Genomic DNA, 21,228 nt, shown 5'->3' with positions numbered 1-21,228 from the left:
TGATAATCACTGGAAGTAAAATGGATGCTAATTTGAGAGATCAAGATCTTCGTATAAAACAGTTAATAAAAGAAAATCTACGTAAGTACTCTTTTTATACCTAGGTAGGTAAGGTATAATAAACACAAAAGGTACTTAGATCGCGTGTGTTCGAAGCATTTATTCTAATAAATTTAATTTAAAATTGTAGAAAGAAAAAAATGTCTGCCAAGCCGTAGCCGAAGCCGATCTCCAAATATATTTGGCGATAGTGAGACCCAGTGTCCAGACGATTTACCCAGCGTCGTCGCAACAAAGAAAAAAAAGAGGATAAAGTAAAAGAAAATTTACTGAAAGAAGAAACAAACTGTTCTAAATGCTTAATTTATGGAGAAGAGGATAAAAGAAATGAGTATTTCGGACTGTTAGTGGCTCAAGAATTTAAATATATACGGCCATGTGTGCGAACGAGGTGTTATGAAGAAATTTTAAAGTATCTACGGGAAGCAAAAGGCCAACATGTTGATCAACTGCAACATGAAAACACTGAAAATTAATTACTTTCATTTTATTATATATAGATTTTTAAAATTTCCTGAAATATTATTAGTTAACGTTTTATTTAATATTGTAGAATTGATCAATACAATTTATAAAAATAATTTATTGGTATTACTTACATATTTTCAAAAAAATACGTAAAAACCTATTTTTTTGGGTGATTATGGGAGTTTATGGGTGTTTATTGGGTTTTTACCAAAGCACCGGGTTTAAACCCGGTGCTTTGCCCATCTGTACCCGTGCATGATCGACTAATACCATGCATGTTTATCACAATGGGCTAACTGACCTGACTTGGGGGGAAAGGGATTGTTAGTAATGGAGACTGAGAACCCCATTGCTAGCAATATACCCAACCAGGTCGACCTCCTCGCGGTTCCCCCTGGAAACTATCATGGTTAATTCCTGATGAATTCATCATGATGGGCTAACTGGCCTGTTTTCATTCTCATCTATCACCCTTCACTGGTGCTCCGCCAGCGTATTCCGTTAGCGCAGGCGGTTACCATACCATTTTCACACATAAAAAAAAGAAAAACTGACCTGACTTCGTTCTCACCTATAGTCCCTCACTGGTGCCCCACCAATGTATACCAATATTTATTTATTTTATTTTATATTAGTGCTAACTGGATCACCATTCTATTTTCATGCATTAAAAATACCATAATCTATTATTTAATCTCATAAGCTACACTTTCAGAGCATGAAATGATAAAACACCCAACAATCTAGAAATTTTTTGAACTCGTGCGTTATCTAAATATATTTGATCTATGCTTTTAGTATAGGGAAGTGCACTCAAAGTCCATAGACCCTAATGCAGGTAGACGAGCCCAGACGTCTGGGTGACTGTGGCGTTCACCTTAGGCGCGATTTAAACGCGGTCGATAATAAACAGAGTGCATAGACACAGTCTGGTGCTTGACTTGAGTCGCGTATTGCTGGCTAGAAAAAAAAAAATGGAATCGGTAAGTTTATTACGAATATTCCGATGAGGGCGCCACTGTTTTATAACGCACACAAACTTCAACTCTACTCTGTAACGGTAGGCGGGAAAATGCATTTATAAACTTTTCCCGCCATTATGTTTTTTTTTTTTAAGTTACTCTATGGTAATTATAAAGTTAATCATAGAACATTATTCAGATATAATCTTTCACAAAATTTGCCTGAAAATGTCTTCTTTAGAGGTGAAACATGTGTCGCAACATGTGCGTGGACTGTGTAACGGTTGGAGATTGATGACTAATAAGGAAAGGTCGTCGTACTTCTTATAATCATAACGGTAGTCACTTTTTCAGTGTTGCCAGTCGCACGCATACTAATAATAGCGGAATTAAATAAAATAATTATAATTGACTAACCAAAAAAAAAAAAAAAATATTTCCTTTTAAACCATTCGTAAACTTTAAATACAGTAAATATATTTAAATGTTAGTTATAAAAACACAATACACATACTAAGTACGGTTATTGCCCCAACCGGTCAAAAACCTCGTTACAGCCTAGCGCCATCTTGAAAGAAACTTATCAAAATGCAAATATTTATTGAAACAACTATATTTCGAATAGAAACAAGTTTTATAGCCAACGTCTTGGATTATTCACTGCTACCGTACATAATGAAATATGAATATATCATAATTAGGATAGTGTTCTAAAAAAAAATTTTAAAAACTAAATTACTGAACCGATTTTGATAAAATTCCTATGGAACCAAACTGTAAATATATCCTTTCAGATAAAAAAAGAATTTTTCAAATCGGTTCACAACTGACGGAGTTAGGAGGTAACAAAGTTAAATAAAAAAAAAATTAACGAATTAACGACCTTGTTCTTTTCATTCAACTAAAAAAAAAAGAACAACGTTCTAAATTCAATTTTTCTTATGTTTGCCTTAATAAAACTTAAGGGAAATGTTAACAAACCAATAACTGTTCTGACCATAAGACAGTCTGCTGATGTCCAACAGTAATACAAATCAGAAGTAGATCAATCGATTGAAGATTTCGATTGGTTATTAATCATCATTGTGGGCGAAAGGACTGTATGCTGGTATGGAAATTTCGAATATTGATTCACTGAATATAATAAAATAAGGGTGAAGGACCAAAAATGTGGGCGAAGGGACTGTATGCTGGTATGGAAACACGGTGTTTTAGAAAGATAATATAATATAAAAAATATACATAGCAAACCAACGGAGTAAAAAAGCGAAGGCAAAAACAAAACCTAAAACTGACACAGACTTCAAATTATAAAAAGAACATCTTTTTTAATAAAATTAAAAAAGAAACTAAAAAGGTGCGTCGTGCACAATCATTCTCGTCATAATCATTTATAGAGTGCTCCTGTGATAATCACAACAAAACTTTTTTTTTTTACTCAACTCAGAATGGCAAACAAGCTGACGGCCCACCTGATGGAAAGTGGTAATCGTCGCCTATAGACATGAGCAGTACTATGGACATAACAGAGTATACTGTTTCGCCCATGATACCCTTCCTGCGTTTTTTTTTTTGAATGAAAATGGAATGGTAGCCACGCCTGCGCTAACGGTATACGCTGGCGGGGCACCAGTGAGAGATGATAGGTGAAAATGAAAAAGCAGGTCAGTTAGCCCATCGTAACGAAAACACCTGTAATTCAGCACGATGGTTTCCAGGAGAGACCACGTGAAGGTCGACCTGGTAAGGTATATTGCTAGCAATGGACTGGTAGTTCACATTACTACCACTCCCCCCTATGGGATTAGCGGCGTTGAACAGCGCCATCTGTTGGTTCAATTTTCGGTGCGTATGTAACAGACTTGTATTTTTTTTTTTTCAATTATAATAAAACCATTGGCTATATATAAATCATTATAATTGTAAAATTTGAACTTGTTAACATTTGACACGAGAGTTGCGGTCGAATGCATAATTTAGAAGCTATAATACGAGTGGCGATAAACAAAAATAGACCTTATGCAACATTCGCATTAAGTCCTATATCAAATACATCAGCATCCCGTAATGTTGCCATAATTTAATATTTAAATATCGTGGCGTATGGTAGAAAACCGTATCGATGATGTATTATCAAACTAGTTGTTTCCTGCGGCTTTATCCGCGATGAATCATTATCTTATGTGTTAAGTTAGTATATAACCTACCCATGGTGGGGGGGATGAGATTGTAAGTACTGCGGGCTACCAGTTCTATTGCTAGTAATATACCCCGTCAGGTCGACCTCCACGCGGTTCCCCCTGGAAACAATCGTGCTAAATTCCAGGTGTATTCATCACGATGGGCTGACTGACCTGCTTTTTTCATTATAAACTTATCACCCCTCACTGGTGCCCCGCCAGCGTATAACGTTAGCGCAGGCGGGGTTGTCACTCCTTTATTATCCATTATGGGATTATGGATAAAGGAGTCCATTATATCCATTATTGTTATTAATAGACATTAACAATCCCATTCTAGCAATGGGATTGTTTTTTTTTAATGGGTGATAATGGAACGGTAACCCCACCTGCGCTATCGGTATACACTGGCGGGGCACCAGTGAGGGATGATAGGCGAGGATGAAGCAGGTACGTTAGCCTATCGTGACGAATTCAACAAGAATTGGTCACGACGGTTTCCAGGGGGAACCACGTGGAGGCCGACCCAATAGGGCATATTGCTAGCAATAGGGCTATTAAACCCTATTGCTAACAATCCCTGCCCCCCCCCCCATTGGGATTGTTAATAGTGTAATCAAGTGAGCCGTCAGCTTGTTTGCCATTCTAAGTTGCAATAAAAAAAAAACATATTAGGTACAAAAGAGGCCAAGACATTTCAATATACTTCCAAATAAGTTGCAGTGCATCGTCTCAAACAATACGAACATACCTATTTTTTTTTGATGGGTGAAAATGGTATGGTAACCCCGCCTGCGCTAACAGGACGCACCGGCGGAGCACCAGTGAAGAGTGATAGATGAGAATGAAAACAGGCCAGTTAGCCCATCATGATGAATTCATCAGGAATTAACCACGATAGTTTCCAGGGGGAACCGCGAGGAGGTCGACCTGGTTGGGTATATTGCTAGCAATGGGATTCTCAGTCTCCATTACTAACAATCCCTTTCTCCCCGAACGTACCTATTTAAAATTATCAATATAAATAAAATTTGGACAAAGGAACACTTCAAACATCCTGATACTCGAACTAAAGTAATAAAATAAATACCAAAACGCTTTATCAATTAAGCCAACGATTCCGCGGGGTCAACGACAATCGGAGTAATTAAATATCGATACAAAATTACATATCTTGGAATTATGTTTTGTTTTCGTTAAACAATTACGTACCTAATATAAATCAAGATGGCGGATTAAAGTACGTTTTTAATTGTAACAAATTTTATAGCAATAATAATCTCGACGACCGTTATACTATTTAATTCTTAAACTCTTTATTACATATAAAAAAATATACATACATACATACATACATATCTGTCACGCCTGTCTCCCATTAGGGTAGGCAGAAACAATGGGACGTCAAATGCTTCGATTCAAACAAACCTCTTTCGCAAAAAAATATATACAATGACAATTAGAAATTTTAAGTGAAATACAGTAGCATGAAGTACAGATTCAAATATATACATAAGGGTATAAAAGGCGGTCTTATCGCTAGGGCAATTTTTTTTTATACAACTTATAATGGCAAACAAGCTGACGGCCCACCTGATGGAAAGCGGTAACCGTCGCCTATAAACATGAGCAGTACCATGGACATAACAGAGTATACTGTTTCGCCCATGATATCCCCCATGCGTTGCCATACCTGAGGACTCAGGTGTTATTCCTCTGTACCCTGTAAAGTCACGCCATATCCCACCCTTCAAACCGAAACACAGCCATGCAAACACAGCTTCACGGTTGAAACACGAATGGGACAGAGGTACCCATGGCAACGCATGGGGGGTATCGTGGGCGAAACAGTATACTCTGTTATGTCCACGGTACTGCTCATGTCTATAGGCAACGGTTACCACTTTCCATCAGGTGGACCGTTAGCTTGTTTGCCATTCTAAGTTGTATAAAAAAAAACATAACCTACTTTTATTTTATACCAGCCAGCATGTAAATCAAAATACAATGATTCAAGTAATGACAGTCTTTCAAGATAGTACTAAAACTGGCCTAGACTCTACGCTTTAGAGACGTGCATTGGCATAGTAACGCAGAAACATTGTGGCACATTATGGCACGGATTTTTTTTTATGCAGCCATATTTAAAGGCCAAAGTAGAAACATCTAATTTGGTGTACAACTTTATGGCCATATTATTAGTAATTGCTCTTTTATTGCTTTATAAATGTGACAATTATTGATTAGAATGACAAATATTGATAATAAATCATAGATTGAGAATAAATATAATCTAATTTGATGGCTGTACAGAGTTTATCTTGTGCCCCTAGTGAGATTGTTTGTGTAATTATCTCTTAATTGGAATACACAATTCAAGAAGATTGTATTGGCACATTTACTATTGTTTTTTTTTTTAATTTTAATTCTCGAAACGTTTGTTTCGAAATTTAAACTTACGACTTATGGGAGGAAAGGGATTGTTAGTAATGGAGACCGAGTCAGTGTGAGTGAGTGAGAATGGAGACTAAATTCTTACATGAAGATCCTACTAAAAACTCTTACACTAATTTCGTGTAACAAACCCATAAGTCGTGATTTTTTTTTTGATGGGTGAAAATGGTATGGTAACCCCCTGGCCTGCGCTAACGGGATACGCTGGCGGAGCACCAGTGAAGGGTAATAGATGAGAATGAAAACAAGCCAGTTAGCCCATCACGATGAATTCATTAGGAATTAACCACGATAGTTTCCAGGGGGAACCGCGAGGAGGTCGACGTGATTGGGTATATTTTGCTAGCAATAGGATCCTCAGTCTCCATTACTAACAATCCCTTTCCCCCCTGTACACTATAATTCACACATTATATTCAACATTGTTCTAACAATTAGGTCAGCTGTTTGCGTGTTCCGTACCTTTTAAAAAACTAATATCTAAATAAACCTAGAGACCTTGGTACGAAGCCAACGATGGAGCCCTGAATCATATAATATTCACTGTATTACGCTGCATTGTGGAATTTCCTTCTGGTGCTATTGTGAAATCCGGTCTTATGTTTCAAGTAATCAAAATGTATTTAGTGGATGAAAGATCTTATGAGCGCGAAGTGTGGCAACCTCGGATATCAGACCAGCCTTTAACTGCCCACTGTTGAACATAAGCCTTCTCTTTGAGAGGTTTTACCGTAGTTGCCACGCTTAGCAAGCGGATTGGCAACCGCAGTTAGGCTTTGGAGATGTTTTAAGAGGAATGCTATTGCCCATTCCTCGCCCTCCCTTAGTTGCCTCTTACGATGCCCACGGAAAGGGGAGGAGCGACCTATTCTATACCGAGATCACAGGGCAACAACACGACGCTGGTTATTTAAAATGTATTCCGATAGCGAATTAAAACATTTAATATTAAAACATTAAAGAACAAGTTGAACATAAATGTATTACTAAAAATGAATTCGTTGAATAATTTTGATTTGAGGATACATTACCGGAATGATTAACAATATTAGTACCATTGTGTCGCTAGCGTTGCAATTCGAGAGTGAGAAACGTCTAAATTTCAATATCAATCTATTGGTATTTATTTCAAGATTAATATTCCCTAACAACGTTGAATCAAAGACTATCAAAACGTTTATCTACATCTAGATAAGAAAAACCTCAAAATAATGATAGGGACAATAACGGGCCATTGTCCATTAAACAAACATCTATACACAATAGGAGCCACAGACAACCCTCTATGTCGAGGCTGTTTCGACGCCGAAGAAACGGCTGCTCACGTAATCTTGGAATGTGAAGCTGTGGCCCATCAACGTTTAGAAATCCTCGGAACGGTGAGGTCGCTCCGTGAGGCCTGTGAAGATCCCAGGAAGCTTCTGTGCTTCTGGGCGGAGCTGGGTTGGCTGTACTAGCCACGACTCATACGCACAACGGTCCAAATGAGAGGCTAAACGCGGAAAATAGAGTTCTATTTACATTACATTATTCCGTAACAGCCGTTTACTGTCCACTGCTGAACATAGGCCTTACCCATAAGGATGGCTTTCCCAGTAGTTGCCACGCTTGATAGGTTGGTAACAGCAGTTAGTCTTTAGAGATGTTTTAAGAGGGACGCTGCTGCCAATCTCTCGAGCATTAAGTTACCTTAATCACCTTTTGCGACACGAACAGGAAAGGAAGGTGTGGCCTATTCCAGTCCCATATATTACGTGTTACAAATTGGAAATTTTATTGTCGTAAAACCTATTTTTAGACACAATTCACTACAAACGGCGGTATTGGTTACTATTTATAGCTCGTATCCGATTTGGTAACAAGGTTAGGACACTAGTCCTATTTTGATTAATGTAGTGTCCTTTACGTACCAGATAGGTATGCGCTGGATAAAGCAATGACACAGAAAAGCGTTGCAAATACTAAATATGGACTGGACGTAATTTAGAAAAAAAAAGAAAAATACGAGAGCGACTATATATCTCATCATCATCATCATATCAAGGCTGACAGGCGTCTGTCCACTGCTGAACATAGGGGGGACAAAGGGATTGTTAATAATGGGGTCAAATAGCCCCATTAATAGCAATATACCCGATCAGGTCTACCTCCCCTTAGTTCCCCTGGAAACCATCGTGTTTAATTCTAGTTGAATTCGTCAGGATGGGCTAAATGATCTGTTTTCATCTTCATCAGTCATCTATCACCGGTGCCTCGCCAGTGTATACCGATATAGCAGGCGGGGTTACCATTCCATTATCACCCATTAAAAAGAACTGCTAAACATAAAACTCCCCCTTGGAGGGGTTTTGCCTGTAGTTGCCACGCTTGGCAGGCGGATTGGAAATCGCAGTTAGACTTCGGAGATGTTTTAAGATGGACGCTGCTGCTGCCATCTTTCAACCATTAAGTTCCTTTAGTCGCCCCTTACGACACCCACGGGAAAGGAAGGGGTGGCCTATTTTAAGTCGGGACCGCACGGCGACTATATATCAAATTTTCGTCCTTTTAAAACGTCGCAATTACCCGTCAATTAAAAAAACAATTTAAGACTTTTCAATGTTTCTAATTGATTATTTAAAGAGTGCTCTGCTACCGAACTAAAACGTTAATCATGGAATACGTTGCATATAATTATACCATTGAAAACTTTGCACCTACTTTATATTTTGCTTCAGAATTTTTCAAATATATTTTTGGTCATCAAAATCCATATCATCCATCCATTCAGTGACAGCTTAATAAGAATATTAATGCATGATTAACACTTTACTTCGCTAGCTGAGAACTTTTTAAATAATCAATCGGAAACATTGAAAAATGTTCAATTGTTTTCAAAAATTGACAGGCAATTGCGACGTTGCCATACATCGCTATGCTCTCAACATGTTATTAAAATAATTCTTGTTCCAGTTCCAGTATTTAGTGCCATCTGGCTCATACCTATATTAAATGAAAGAGATGCACATAACTTTTGTACGAGTTGAGGTCGTCATAATGTAGGTTAAGGTGTTCTTATCAAAATAATAAAGCATGCAACTAACCTCCTGCGTCAACTCATCCCCGCTGTGGTGGCCTTCGTCCGGCTCCGACTTGAAGTCCTGTGTCTCACTTCCGGATATATCCATTTCACTCACACCACTAGAGCTCGCTGATGTGAAACTAGTGCTGGCTCTTTCTCTCTTCACATCCAAAACTAACTCGTCGTCGAACATCGGCGCCAAGTCGTACACTTCCGAATCCAAAGGCGTATTCTCTAAAAGGTACTGATCGAGATTTTGGTGTTTAACATTCAGGTAATCCAATTCGTTTCTTAATTCTTTCATATCATTGAACTCATCGTAATCTCTCAAATCAGCCATGTTTTGATTAAAAACTGAATCAGTCTCGTCCAATTCGAATTTCTCGGACTTTGCCGTGAAATATGAGACATATTCGTCGATGGCATTGTCACTGTACAAATCGTCGCTGTCCTCTGTCTTCACATTGATATTCACCAAGTCGGGGTCCTCGTTTGGTTCCGTTTTGATCTGCATCTCATTTGGTTGCACTAAAAACTCGTTTACGTCGAAAGACCTCGTGCCTATTTCGGCAAATATGTCGGATTCGGTGTGATTGTGCAGGTAATCCGCTGATACGGTGACGACAGCGTCGGGTTCAGATGGAGGCTCTTCATTCTCATCAGAGACCTTCACTTCCTGCGCCACATTCTCGTCCGCGGACACCCCATCGCTTTCTGGAGTCTCATCGGGGACCGTCGCGGCTGCCAACACAGGCGCGACTGTATCGGTCGCCACGTTATTCACTAAATATGTATGAACTTGATTAAATATCCGGTCATTATGTTCGTTGTACGTACTGGCGTACCGACCAAGCGAGTTCAACTCCTCGAAAAGCTGTCTCTCGTAGTTTATTAGGATATTGTCGAGAGACTTCGGGTGTACGTAGCGTGGTCTTATCAACGTCCTCGCTTCCTGTTCTAACGACCAATCAGATCCGTTCGAGATGTGGAGACCAGCGATTAGTTGCTGTGTTTCCCTTTCAAGATAATCGTTTGGGTCGGCTTTCAGCAAGCTCAGGACTAGAGCGAGCCGGAGCAGCTCGTCCCCGTACAGTTTCTTCAAGGCAATCATGATCACGGTTGTTACTTAAATCAGTCTTTTTATTGAGCACTAATACTGTGAGATCAAATGAAACCGAGTAGGTTTATATGGAAAAATATAAAAACTAAACTTTGCGAGTCCTGTTCAGATTGCTAGGCGCTTCGTCGATCCGCTTTTTGCGCTTGACAGCGGACATTTTGATGAACTGTCACTTTCTTGTCACAACGCGACGTGTCAGTGCAACGGACGACATTTCGCGATACATCTTTATTGAGTCACTTTTTCACTGGGTTAAAGAAAAAAAAGTTTACAAATTTTGTCTTTGGTACTTTGCCAAATCACTTCACTTCGTGGTAATATATCTAAATTGGGACAAAGGGAGTGTGACCTTCAACACTGTGGCTGTCTTATTAAAAAGTAAATTAAATTAGATAACAGATCCTTTTAAGTACGATTCAATTGTCAATCAAGAAAATATAAAGGTTAAAGTAGCGTCAAGAAGAGTGATCACTTTGTTTATAAACAAACTAAAAATAAACACTAAATAAAACGTCAAACATACGTTAGTTTTGATAAAATAAAACGCAATTTCTCTATTCAAGAAATCAAGACGTAATACTGGCTGATAATAAACAAATTGAATTAAACACAAACACGATACAACACATGTTATCGTGTATTTCAAATATTGAGATATAATACGATACGAACAATTTGAAAATGGAATCGTTCGTTACAAATAAACTATGGTACAAGCCTTTAAAAAAAAAGAAATAAGTGTCACCTATCACAATTTAAATTAAATGTAAAAGTGTTAAACGAAAAATGGAGGATAATTAATTCGCTTATTACAATTGAATCGTTAATAAAATCAATTGTTTTATAAAAGAGAATGCATTGACTTTTGAACTCGGCTATCAAAACAAACGTTTTATTGTATTAGAAGAGAACTTTATAGTTTCTTTATTATTTTATGATCGAAATAATATCTACGAATAAAGAAAAAAACAAAAAAAGAACAACAGACAAAACTGTATTTGATAACTGATAAGATTAATATAATGAAAGATAGGATGAATAATTTACGAATTTTAATATACTAAGTGACGTTTACAAGGCTATTTCTATTTCTCATATCCTATAACGGCCTTGACATTGACAATATTAATGTAAACAAAACATTAATCACCTATAATTGTTGTAGTTTCATTGTATTTACAATCAACTATTTTCCCTCCAAATGATTACAACAGAGATATTTCAAACTTAGAACAAAAATACCTGGCAAACAACAGCATAGAATTTTTTTTTAAATAGAAGTAAAAGACCACAGCGTTATAGGTACGTCCATAAACAAGCTTATTTAGAACGCGCAATTCGAAATTTAAAATATCGAACACAATGTTCTTTGTTTACGTTCAAATTGCTCGCGGCACGCGTCAGACGGCACGAGCTGTTCGCGATGAACTGAGTGGAGTGCGGAGAATTAACACGCGAGCCTGTAGGGTTGCTAAGTACAAGAAATTTATAAATAGCTCATTGCTCTTGTCTTTCTATTTAAGGAATTACAGAAGCAACTAAATGTCATTTATATGTATGCAACTGTTGATAGAATCACCATTGTATGCTACGCAACATTCTAACATCACGAAAAAAGAAATTAGAAAACAATAGTCAATAAATAAAAGGTCTACATATTTTAGTTGGATATTCGCATAGTTTTGATTTGTCTAAAATTAAAGTATATACAATTTGGTTTACCTTAGTTTTCAAGCAACTTTATACAGAGGCCATTTTTTATTTGCCATAATATATCTTCGTCAATTCCCGAGAGACTACAGCATGGGGTTCTTCAAAAGGGGGTAAAGAGGTTTCTTCAGGGTCGGCAACGCGCGCGTAATACCTCTGGTATTGCAGGCGTTCATAGGCTACGGTAACCGCTTACCATCAGGTGGGCGGTATGCTTGTTTGCCACCTCAGTGGTATAAAAAAAAAATACCATGAAATATTTTCCGAAATTTCGGGCACGAACGAAACAGAAATTTGATGTTAAAATAACATAATACATGCCGTTTAAAATTATTAAAAATGTTAAAATATCATTCCTCTGGACTATTAGGATAGGATTTATGATGAAAGAAATGTTAAGCTCCATTTACTGGGTCGATTTTGGTATGAACAAAAACACAAAATTGAGCGCGAAAATTCAGATTTTCGTTTCATGGTAGATTACCTGATTTTGAGTATTTTTTAATAAAAGGTGTAACTCCCGTCTCGTATTGGTCCCATATTAATTTCATCACGACTTAAGACAGCTCTGATCTGATTTTTCGACACAAAATCCTGCTTTTTATTTAATTTAAAAACGTCAAACGAAATTTCGTCGTTTTTTTTTAAATAGATCTATATTCATTACCGACTAGACTTCATAGATAGTTGTTATCGGTCGTTGAACTTGATCTTTGCAAGTTTTGATAAGGTCATATAGTTGCTCTCAATTAACTAGAAACCCGATTTGTTTAATTCTATACTCTATTACAACAGATTTGACCTTAGTTTTATAATTTTTTAAAACTCATTTTTATTCAAATAGACTTATTTGCAAGCACTTTTAAATCGTATTTTTTTTAATCTACTGCATCAATGGAGACTAAGAATCCCATTGCTAGCAATATATCTAACCTGGCCGACCTCCTCGCGGTTCCCCCTGGAAACTATCATGATTAATTCCAGATATATTCATCATGATGGGCTAACTGGCCTGTTTTCATTCTCATCTATCCCCCTTCACTGGTGCCCCGCCAGTATCCCGTTAGCGCAGGCGGAGTTACCATTCCATTTTCATCTAATAAAAAAAAACAAAAAATCTACTGCAGCGTTCGGAAAGTTGTTATCTGCTGAGAAGAGACCGCAAGAGACTCTACAGTTACTCTCTGAAATAAGTTTTTAATGTTAACATAAAATTGTGGTTTTTTTTTATACCACTTAGAATGACAAACAAGCTGACGGCCCACCTGACGGAAAGTGGTAACCGTCGCCTATAGACATGAGCAGTACCGTGGACATAACAGAGTATACTGTCTCACCCATGATACCCCCATGCGTTGCCATTCCAGAGGACTCGGGTGTTATTCCTCTTGACGCCATACCAGATTAATCAAGAATCGTATCCCAACTGGATTAAAACTATTGCCAAAAGAAGTAAATTCTAAATATGTCTATTTCCAACCGAATTTATAAAAAGAGGTTTTCAATTCGGTTATATATTTTTTTATGTTACTCTATAACTTAATCAATTATAAATCGATTTGGAAAATTCTTTTTTTTTCTCAAACCAAAATGAGTTTCAAATTGGTCTCTAAGAAATTCTATAAAAATCGATTCAGCAGTTTAATAGTAGTTTTTAAATAAAAATAACCGGTTTTTACCACAATCGAAATCTGTGTTTACATTATTTAATGCTTGTTGTCCATATCTTTATATCGATTTATTAATAATAAATGATATAAAAATATGAACAACTACATTAAATTGCATTAAATTAAAATAAAACATATGGAAACAAAAAAGAAATCGTTAAAATCATTAAATTAACTTGGATTTTGATTTTTTTTTTCTTTTTCTAGTCTGCTAATTGGCAATCTGTTCCTTATAGAACAATAATCCAATCTGCTGTTTGGATGTCAGGTTTAAATTTTGTCAATAAATGATGACGCCAATCCATTAATCAGCTCTCAGTCTCTGCCTGTAAATCTTTCTACCAGTCCTTGGATAAATGGATTTTAATTAGAATTTAATTAAATTGATGAAATTGAAAATGAATTATTTAATTATTAAAATATTTATGACAAATTTAAGGATCGACGCCCTCCTCGCTTCCAATTGCTGTGCCCCTACACGGTCTAGAATGTACTGTATCAATTATTAACATCTTTCATAACAATATTTTTTTTTATACAACTTAGAATGGCAAACAAGCTGACGGCCCACCTGATGGAAAGTGGTAACCGTCGACTATAGACATGAGCAGTACCATGGACATAACAGAGTATACTGTTTCGCCCATGATACCCCCTATGCGTTGCCATTCCTGAGGACTCAGATGTTATTCCTCTGTACCCAGTAAATTCACGCCATATCCCACCCTTCAAACCGAAACACAGCCATGCAAACACAACTGCTTTACGGTTGAAACACGAATGGGACAGAGGTACCCAAGCAATCGACTTTTGTACAAAGTCTCCCTCTGGTTTATTATATATATATATATATATATATATATATATATATATATATATATATATATATATATATGTATAATAAATAAATAATGAATATTTTTAAAGTTTACTCCAAAAGTTTTAATTTTTTTCCAAGTCACACACACATGAATCATAATACCATATCGAATGTTTTTAATAGAACCAGTGTTCCAATTCGATTGTAAATTTGTTATTTGAACAGTTCTTAATCGCTCGTTAAAATCCGAGCCAAATTTATCGACCTTTTTGACAGCCCTGCAACTGGCGTTCATTGACCATAGACAATCCAAATATAGATCGTCACTTTTTACTTTTCTGTCCCATCTCTATACCAGCTGCTACACAAATGCGTCACGTGTCAGATTTTTTTTTAAATGACTGCGCTCTCGGTGTACACTAGTGAGACACCAGCAAAGGATGATAGGTGAGGATGAAGTAGGCCAATTAGTACATCGTGATAAGTTCAACAATACGTAATCACAACGACTTCCAGTGGGAACCGCGTGGAGAGCAACCTGATGGGGTATATTGCTAGCAATGGGGCAATTAGACCCCATTACTAACAATCCCTCTCCTCCTACCCTATTAATGAAATTTGTTACACGGATAGGTCATATCCTAACCTAACGCATAGCGTATTTTAGGTAATGATTCCAATAATGATTTACCAGAGGGAGACTGTACAAAAGTCAATTGCTTGGGTACCTCTGTCCCATTCGTGTTTCAACCGTGAAGCAGTTGTGTTTGCATGGCTGTATTTCGGTTTGAAGGGTGGGATACGGCGTGAATTTATTGGGTACACCTGAGTCCTGAGGAATGGCAACGCATGGGAGGTATCATGAGCGAAACAGTATATTCTGTTATGTCCATGGTACTGCTCATGTCTATAGGCGACGGTTACCACTTTCCATCAGGTGGGCCGTCAGCTTGTTTGCCATTCTAAGTTGTATAAAAAAAAATAGATTTAAAAGTAAACAATGGACGGACTTTGATGATGTATCAGTTCTGAATTACTTTACTATCGCTTTCACATATGCACTATACCTAAACGTTCGTAAAAAAAAAAAACTCCTTATCAAAATGGCGGACTATTAAAATTGCATTAATCTTTTAACTGGCGACATTTATCACACAGACCGCAACTGAATTTGTTTATTTATAATTATTATCTTATCAGTATTATAACAGACTTGTGAACCCTGACGGGTTTGGACTTGAACCCACAGTATGGAAAAACGACGCGTCAGCCAGCAGTTGGGTGATCGCTTTTCGAGACGTTACACGACATTTGATGCTCCGTCTAGATGCATATGATCTTTGTACAAGTCATCTGCTTGGATACCTTTATTTTATTTGTACTTCTGCTGCACTTGTATGGCTGTTTCTATTAAAAGGATGGAATATGGCTATGAAAATTTTGAGGTTTTCCCAAGAAACTACAGCATGGGGTTCTTAAAAAAAAGGCCTTTTTTTATACAACTTAGAATGGCAAACAAGCTGACGGCCCACCTGATGGAAAGTGGTAACCGTCGCCTATAGACATGAGCAGTACCAGACTACGAAAGAGATTTATCGAGCATGAATCAATAGAGATGCCGGTAGGGGCCGCCCTAGACGGACGTATGTTGACCAAATAGGCGACGTGCTGAAGGAGGGCCAAATTAGAAGTACCCGTAACCGGCGAGCGTGTATGAAAAGATTGATGAATGTGGAGGAAGCGAAAGAGGTTTATTTGAATCGAAGCATTTGGCGTTCCATTGTGTCTGGCTACCCTAATGGGAGACAGGCGTGACAGATATGTATGTATGTATGTAACCTTAGAGCTCAGACATTTATAAATTCATTAAGAATTTTTTTTCTCTGACAATTTAAATTTTTAATTAAAAATACATGGTTTTATCAGCATCGGAGACGCTGTTTTTTTTTTTTTTGTGAAACAAAACCTATTATGTCATAATATAATCTCTAATATTTAATGTTCTATTTATTTATTTATTTACACAAACTTTAAACAAACAAACAATAAACTAATATTTCATAAACCGCCACACCAAAGACAATACATATTTCTGTTCTTCTAACTCTTTTGAGACAAAGACCAAAGGGGCAAACAGCCAAATATCCGTCACGTGTAACATATTCCCTCGTTTTGCACAATTTTTTCGTCATTGACTTGACACAAGGCTGTTTCCCTGCCGTGGCTACCGTCCAAGATAACATAATGTGCGTATATATTCAATTTATAAAGGCACTAGTTGTTTGCCCTTTTTTGAAACAAAAGTTGTAAAGAAATTTGTTGTATATATATATATATAGGTGGGAGATGGTAATGAATTTACAAGGTACAGAGGAAAAACACCTGAGTCCTCAACGCATAGGGGGTATCATGGGCGAAACAGTATACTTTGTTATATCCACGGTACTGCTCATGTGTATAGGCGACGGTTACCACTTTCCATCAGGTATATATATATATATATATATATATATATATATATATATTATATACACAGTTCGCTAGACTTTGGCATGAACTCTCAAGTTTATTTTATTAGGTACGCTAGGTAAACGGCCAAATGTACGCGTTTGATATCAGAACATCTGAAGGTTATATGAGATGGCTGCAGTTAGAGGTGAATAAAATTGCACCTATAAAATACAAGATACATATATTTGTAAACTATATATATCCAATATATATATATTGATTCCCAAAGAGGGTCGACGTCAGGCAGGCGGCCGGTCGTAAAACTAAAAACCAAATCTTTTTGTAATATGGATAGAAAAATATATTACGCCGACCACAAATGATTGGGATAAAGGTAGGAAGATGATGATCTATATACGGTATTGATATCGCCCGTATCTATATTCACTACGAGCGTTTTTCTTTTCGATATTATATCGTCATAGTCGTAGAATACTGACGGATCCATATATGTAATATTTGTCAGATCCGTCAGTATTCTACGACTATGGCGACATAATATAGTCTAGTTATATAGAGGGTTGATCCTGGAAATGAGAGGGGACGGCGATTTCCCCTGAAAACCATCGTGGTTAATTCTTTTTATGCAACTTAGAATGGCAAACGAGCTGACGGTTCACCTGTTGGAAAGTGGTAACCGTCGCCTATAGACATGAGCAGTACCATGGACATAACAGAGTATACTGTTTCGCCCATGACACCGCCCATGCGTTGCCATTCCTGAGGACTCAGGTGTTATTCCTCTGTACCCTGTAAATTCACTACCATTTCCCATCCTTCAAACCGTAACACAGCCATGCAAACACAACTGCGTCACGGTAGAAACACGGATGGGACAGAGGTGCCCAAGCAAACGACTTTTGTACAAAGTCTCCCTTTGGTATAACGGTAATGCAGGCAGGGTTACCATTTCATTATACTTAATCCATTAGATAAAAAAGAAAAAATAATAAAAAGTATACAAAATATAGCTGTACGTACACTTTGATAGTACGGTATGTTTTTACACTGTGGCGTGACATAAGCCTGTGACTCAGAGTTACGCGGTCGCACTTGATCTCATTTTCTGCGAATCAAATAGGTATGTTTACATACAATGCTTGTATTAGACAAATCTATGAATCCAGTGTATTCATAGATTTATAAAAAAAAAAAAAAAAAACATACTGTTTTAATCATTATTTTAATATCTATTGTTTGTAAGGTTTTAAAACAAGCAGTAGCTGCTACAGCTGTACTTAAAAAAGTAAGACAAATAATAACGTTTAATAGAAAAAGTGACATTTTAGATGAATAAAATTTAAATTAGGAAAAAGAAACATATAAAAAAATAATCTTAAAATCATTAAACGAAATTTCTAATGTAAGTAGTATATTAATTTATTTTAACATATACTATATAAGTAGGTAGGTATTGTATATATTTATAGTGTATGTATTTATGTAATATTTTATTATATATTTTAATATTTTATTTAACTGTATATTTGTTTATGTATTAATAGTTGTAGCACTTCAGCTGCCCGCTAACGAAATGCTTTCTTACTGTACCGGGTTGACTGGAAGAGATCTCTGTCAGAGATAAGTCCACCCTTGCTCACAACATTTATAAATACATTATTTTATATGTAACTTACAAGTGCAATAAAGAATATATATAAAAAAAAGTCCACGTTGCGTACACCTTCTATTTTCAAATATTTAACAATGTGGTTCGCTTACATATACATATGTGTGCTGTAAACTGTAAACCTGTTATTAGAACATCTCTCACTTTTTTTCTGAGCACACACGTATCTTTTATTTAAAAAAAAAAAAAAAACATTATATTAAATAGTAAATCTGACTGTAACATAATCACACAATGAATTTTTCCTGCCGAAACGAGATTAGAAAGCGAATTAAATTCGCGGAGAAAGCATTATGGTTTAGTTAAAAATGGTGTGTTGTGAAAGTGCGTACGTTCAACGCTAAATCAACGTTACGTGCCGCCATATTTGACAAAATGGCGGAAAGGTTGTTTCTTAAGTTAGGTATCTAAAGTTTTATTAGAATACATTTGTCTTTACAAAAAAATCAACGTTATTGTCGATAAATTCGATTTTTATTAGGATACGAATGGCAAATAAGCTGACAGCTTGCCTAATGGAAAATTATAACCATGGATTATAAGGTATGGACACTATGTACATCACAAAATACTCTGTGAAACCCATAGAATAAGATTTACTGCTCTAAAAATATGTGCATAAACTCTGTTATACATATCAAATGTAAATATAAAAAAAATTGAAATAAGTGTCTCTAGTCGCTGGCTGGGTAACCTTGAACTCGACGCGGTCACACGAAAATTTAGATGGTGACGCAAATTTGGCGGGAAATCGGTGGCCCGACGTTACATCTAGTGTTTACAGCCAGTTTTGTTTTTATAATGAAATGGAATAATAACGAGGACGTTTAAGATATATATGAAACAAAATATAGTGAAACTAGAGAGATAAAAAAAACTCGATTTTTATATATTTCACATTTTTTTTAGACAACTTAGAATAGCAAACAAGCTGACGGCCCACCTGATGGAAAGTTGTAACCATCGCCTATAGACATGAGCAGTACCATGGACATAACAACGGGAGCGTGATATCTCTGATGTTATAGGCGTCTATGCTACAGTAATGCCATGGTAACATAAAAAACTTTGTAATAACATCTATCTCGGGTTTACTAAAACAGTCAATTTACATGGTACAGAAGAATAACACTAGAGTCCTCAGGAATGGCAACGCATGGGGGGGTATCATGGGCGAAACAGTATACTCTGTTATGTCCATGGTACTGCTCATATCTATAGGCGACGGTTACTGCTTTTTATCAGGTAGGCAGTCAGCTTGTTTGCCATTCTAAGTCGTAAAAAAAAAAACATTCGAAAACAATTGAATTCTATATTCGTAAATGTAAATTTAAAACTTAAGGCAAAGGTAACTGCATCAAACAGCCAAGTATAAGATAATAATTGCAACTTGCCAGATACAACTCTGTAATCATAATGCAACCTTGCGCGGCCCGTTCATGGGCAGAAAGGACGACCGGCCGCCTTATGGTTTGTAGGATTGCCTTATTGGCAATACACTATACCTTCTTAAACAGTTATAACTTAATATTTACATTCAAGGGCAATTAAATGCAACGAATATAATTCTATGTATATTATACCGTCTTTAAAAAAAACGTTCACGCTCACTTTTTTACTTTATCCGAGCAGTAAGTGCTTTATATTATTCTCAATTTCGTGTATAATATAGTATATGTCATGTATGTGTAAGTATATTTGTTATTTATATATATTTATTCGTTTATGTATGTAATTTTAGTATGTATGTATATCAATAATTACTAGTACCGTATTCGAGTATTCTGACACTTCCCTATGGTTGACTGGGAGAGAATGCTTTTAGCATTAAGTCCGCCATGTACACACATATGTACTAATGGATAAATAAATAAACAAAATTATATATATATATATATATTAATAGCATTTTATAACGTCTATAACTTCCTTTCCAGAAAATGTCGTAAGAATCGACTAATTGAACTTAATGGTCGAGAGAGGGACAGCAGCGTCCCTCTTAAAACATCACCAAAGCCTAACTGCAGTTGCCAGGGGGGGGGACCACCACTACTAGACTATCAGCCACATTGTTAGCAATATACCCTGTCAGGTCGACCTCCTGGTGTATCCATCACTATGGGCTAACTGACTTACATTTTCATCTCACCCTATCATCCCTCACTGGTGCTCCGCAATCGTATACCGTTAGCGTAGGCGGGGCTATCACTCCGTTGTCATCCATTAAAAAAAAACTGCGGTTGCCAATCCACCTGCCAAGTGTGGCAACTATTGAAAAAATCCCACTTTTGGAGGAGGCTTATGTACAGCAGTGGACATTTAGATGTTGCATTATTATTATTATTATATTATAGTGAAAATTAAAAAGGATTTATTTTACGGCAGCGAATGACCGCCATTTTGCGTAATTATACCTGAAGATTGCGTCGGAGACGGATAATGTTAGCTTATTTACGAGCGCCGTGTAGGACAAAGATGTTTCATTTTTTTTATACAACTTAGAATGGCAAACAAGCTGACGGCCCACCTGATGAAAAGTGGTAACCGTCGCCTATAGACATGAGCATGCACATAACAGAGTA

The 21,228-nt window shown here is 36.7% G+C and overlaps 1 protein-coding gene across 6 annotated transcripts in view; it reads right to left on the bottom strand.

Annotated features, from left to right (window-relative positions):
• Positions 1-21,228, bottom strand: part of LOC113520922 (segmentation protein cap'n'collar) — a 161,610-nt gene that overhangs the window by 109,665 nt on the left and 30,717 nt on the right. For 2 of the 6 annotated variants that reach the window (XM_052892112.1, XM_052892116.1), the window contains exons 1-2: positions 11,548-11,741; positions 9,208-10,672 (exon numbers count right to left, since the gene is read on the bottom strand). The exons of 1 other annotated variant lie outside the window; for it this stretch is intronic. In XM_052892112.1, coding sequence (XP_052748072.1) covers positions 9,208-10,296 — 1,089 coding nt within the window. In that variant the 5' untranslated portion in view covers positions 10,297-10,672; positions 11,548-11,741. Of the gene's footprint in view, positions 1-9,207; positions 10,673-11,547; positions 11,742-21,228 lie in introns of those variants that run through there. 3 more of the 6 variants (XM_052892113.1, XM_052892115.1, XM_052892114.1) reach the window with 2 other exon arrangements.

This window comes from Galleria mellonella, unplaced genomic scaffold (assembly GCF_026898425.1).
Source record: "Galleria mellonella isolate WM207_F2 unplaced genomic scaffold, CSIRO_AGI_GalMel_v1 utg150, whole genome shotgun sequence".
NCBI lineage: Eukaryota > Metazoa > Arthropoda > Insecta > Lepidoptera > Pyralidae > Galleria > Galleria mellonella.
Note: the sequence above shows the minus strand (reverse complement) of the source record. Positions and strands in the feature narration are given on the sequence as shown.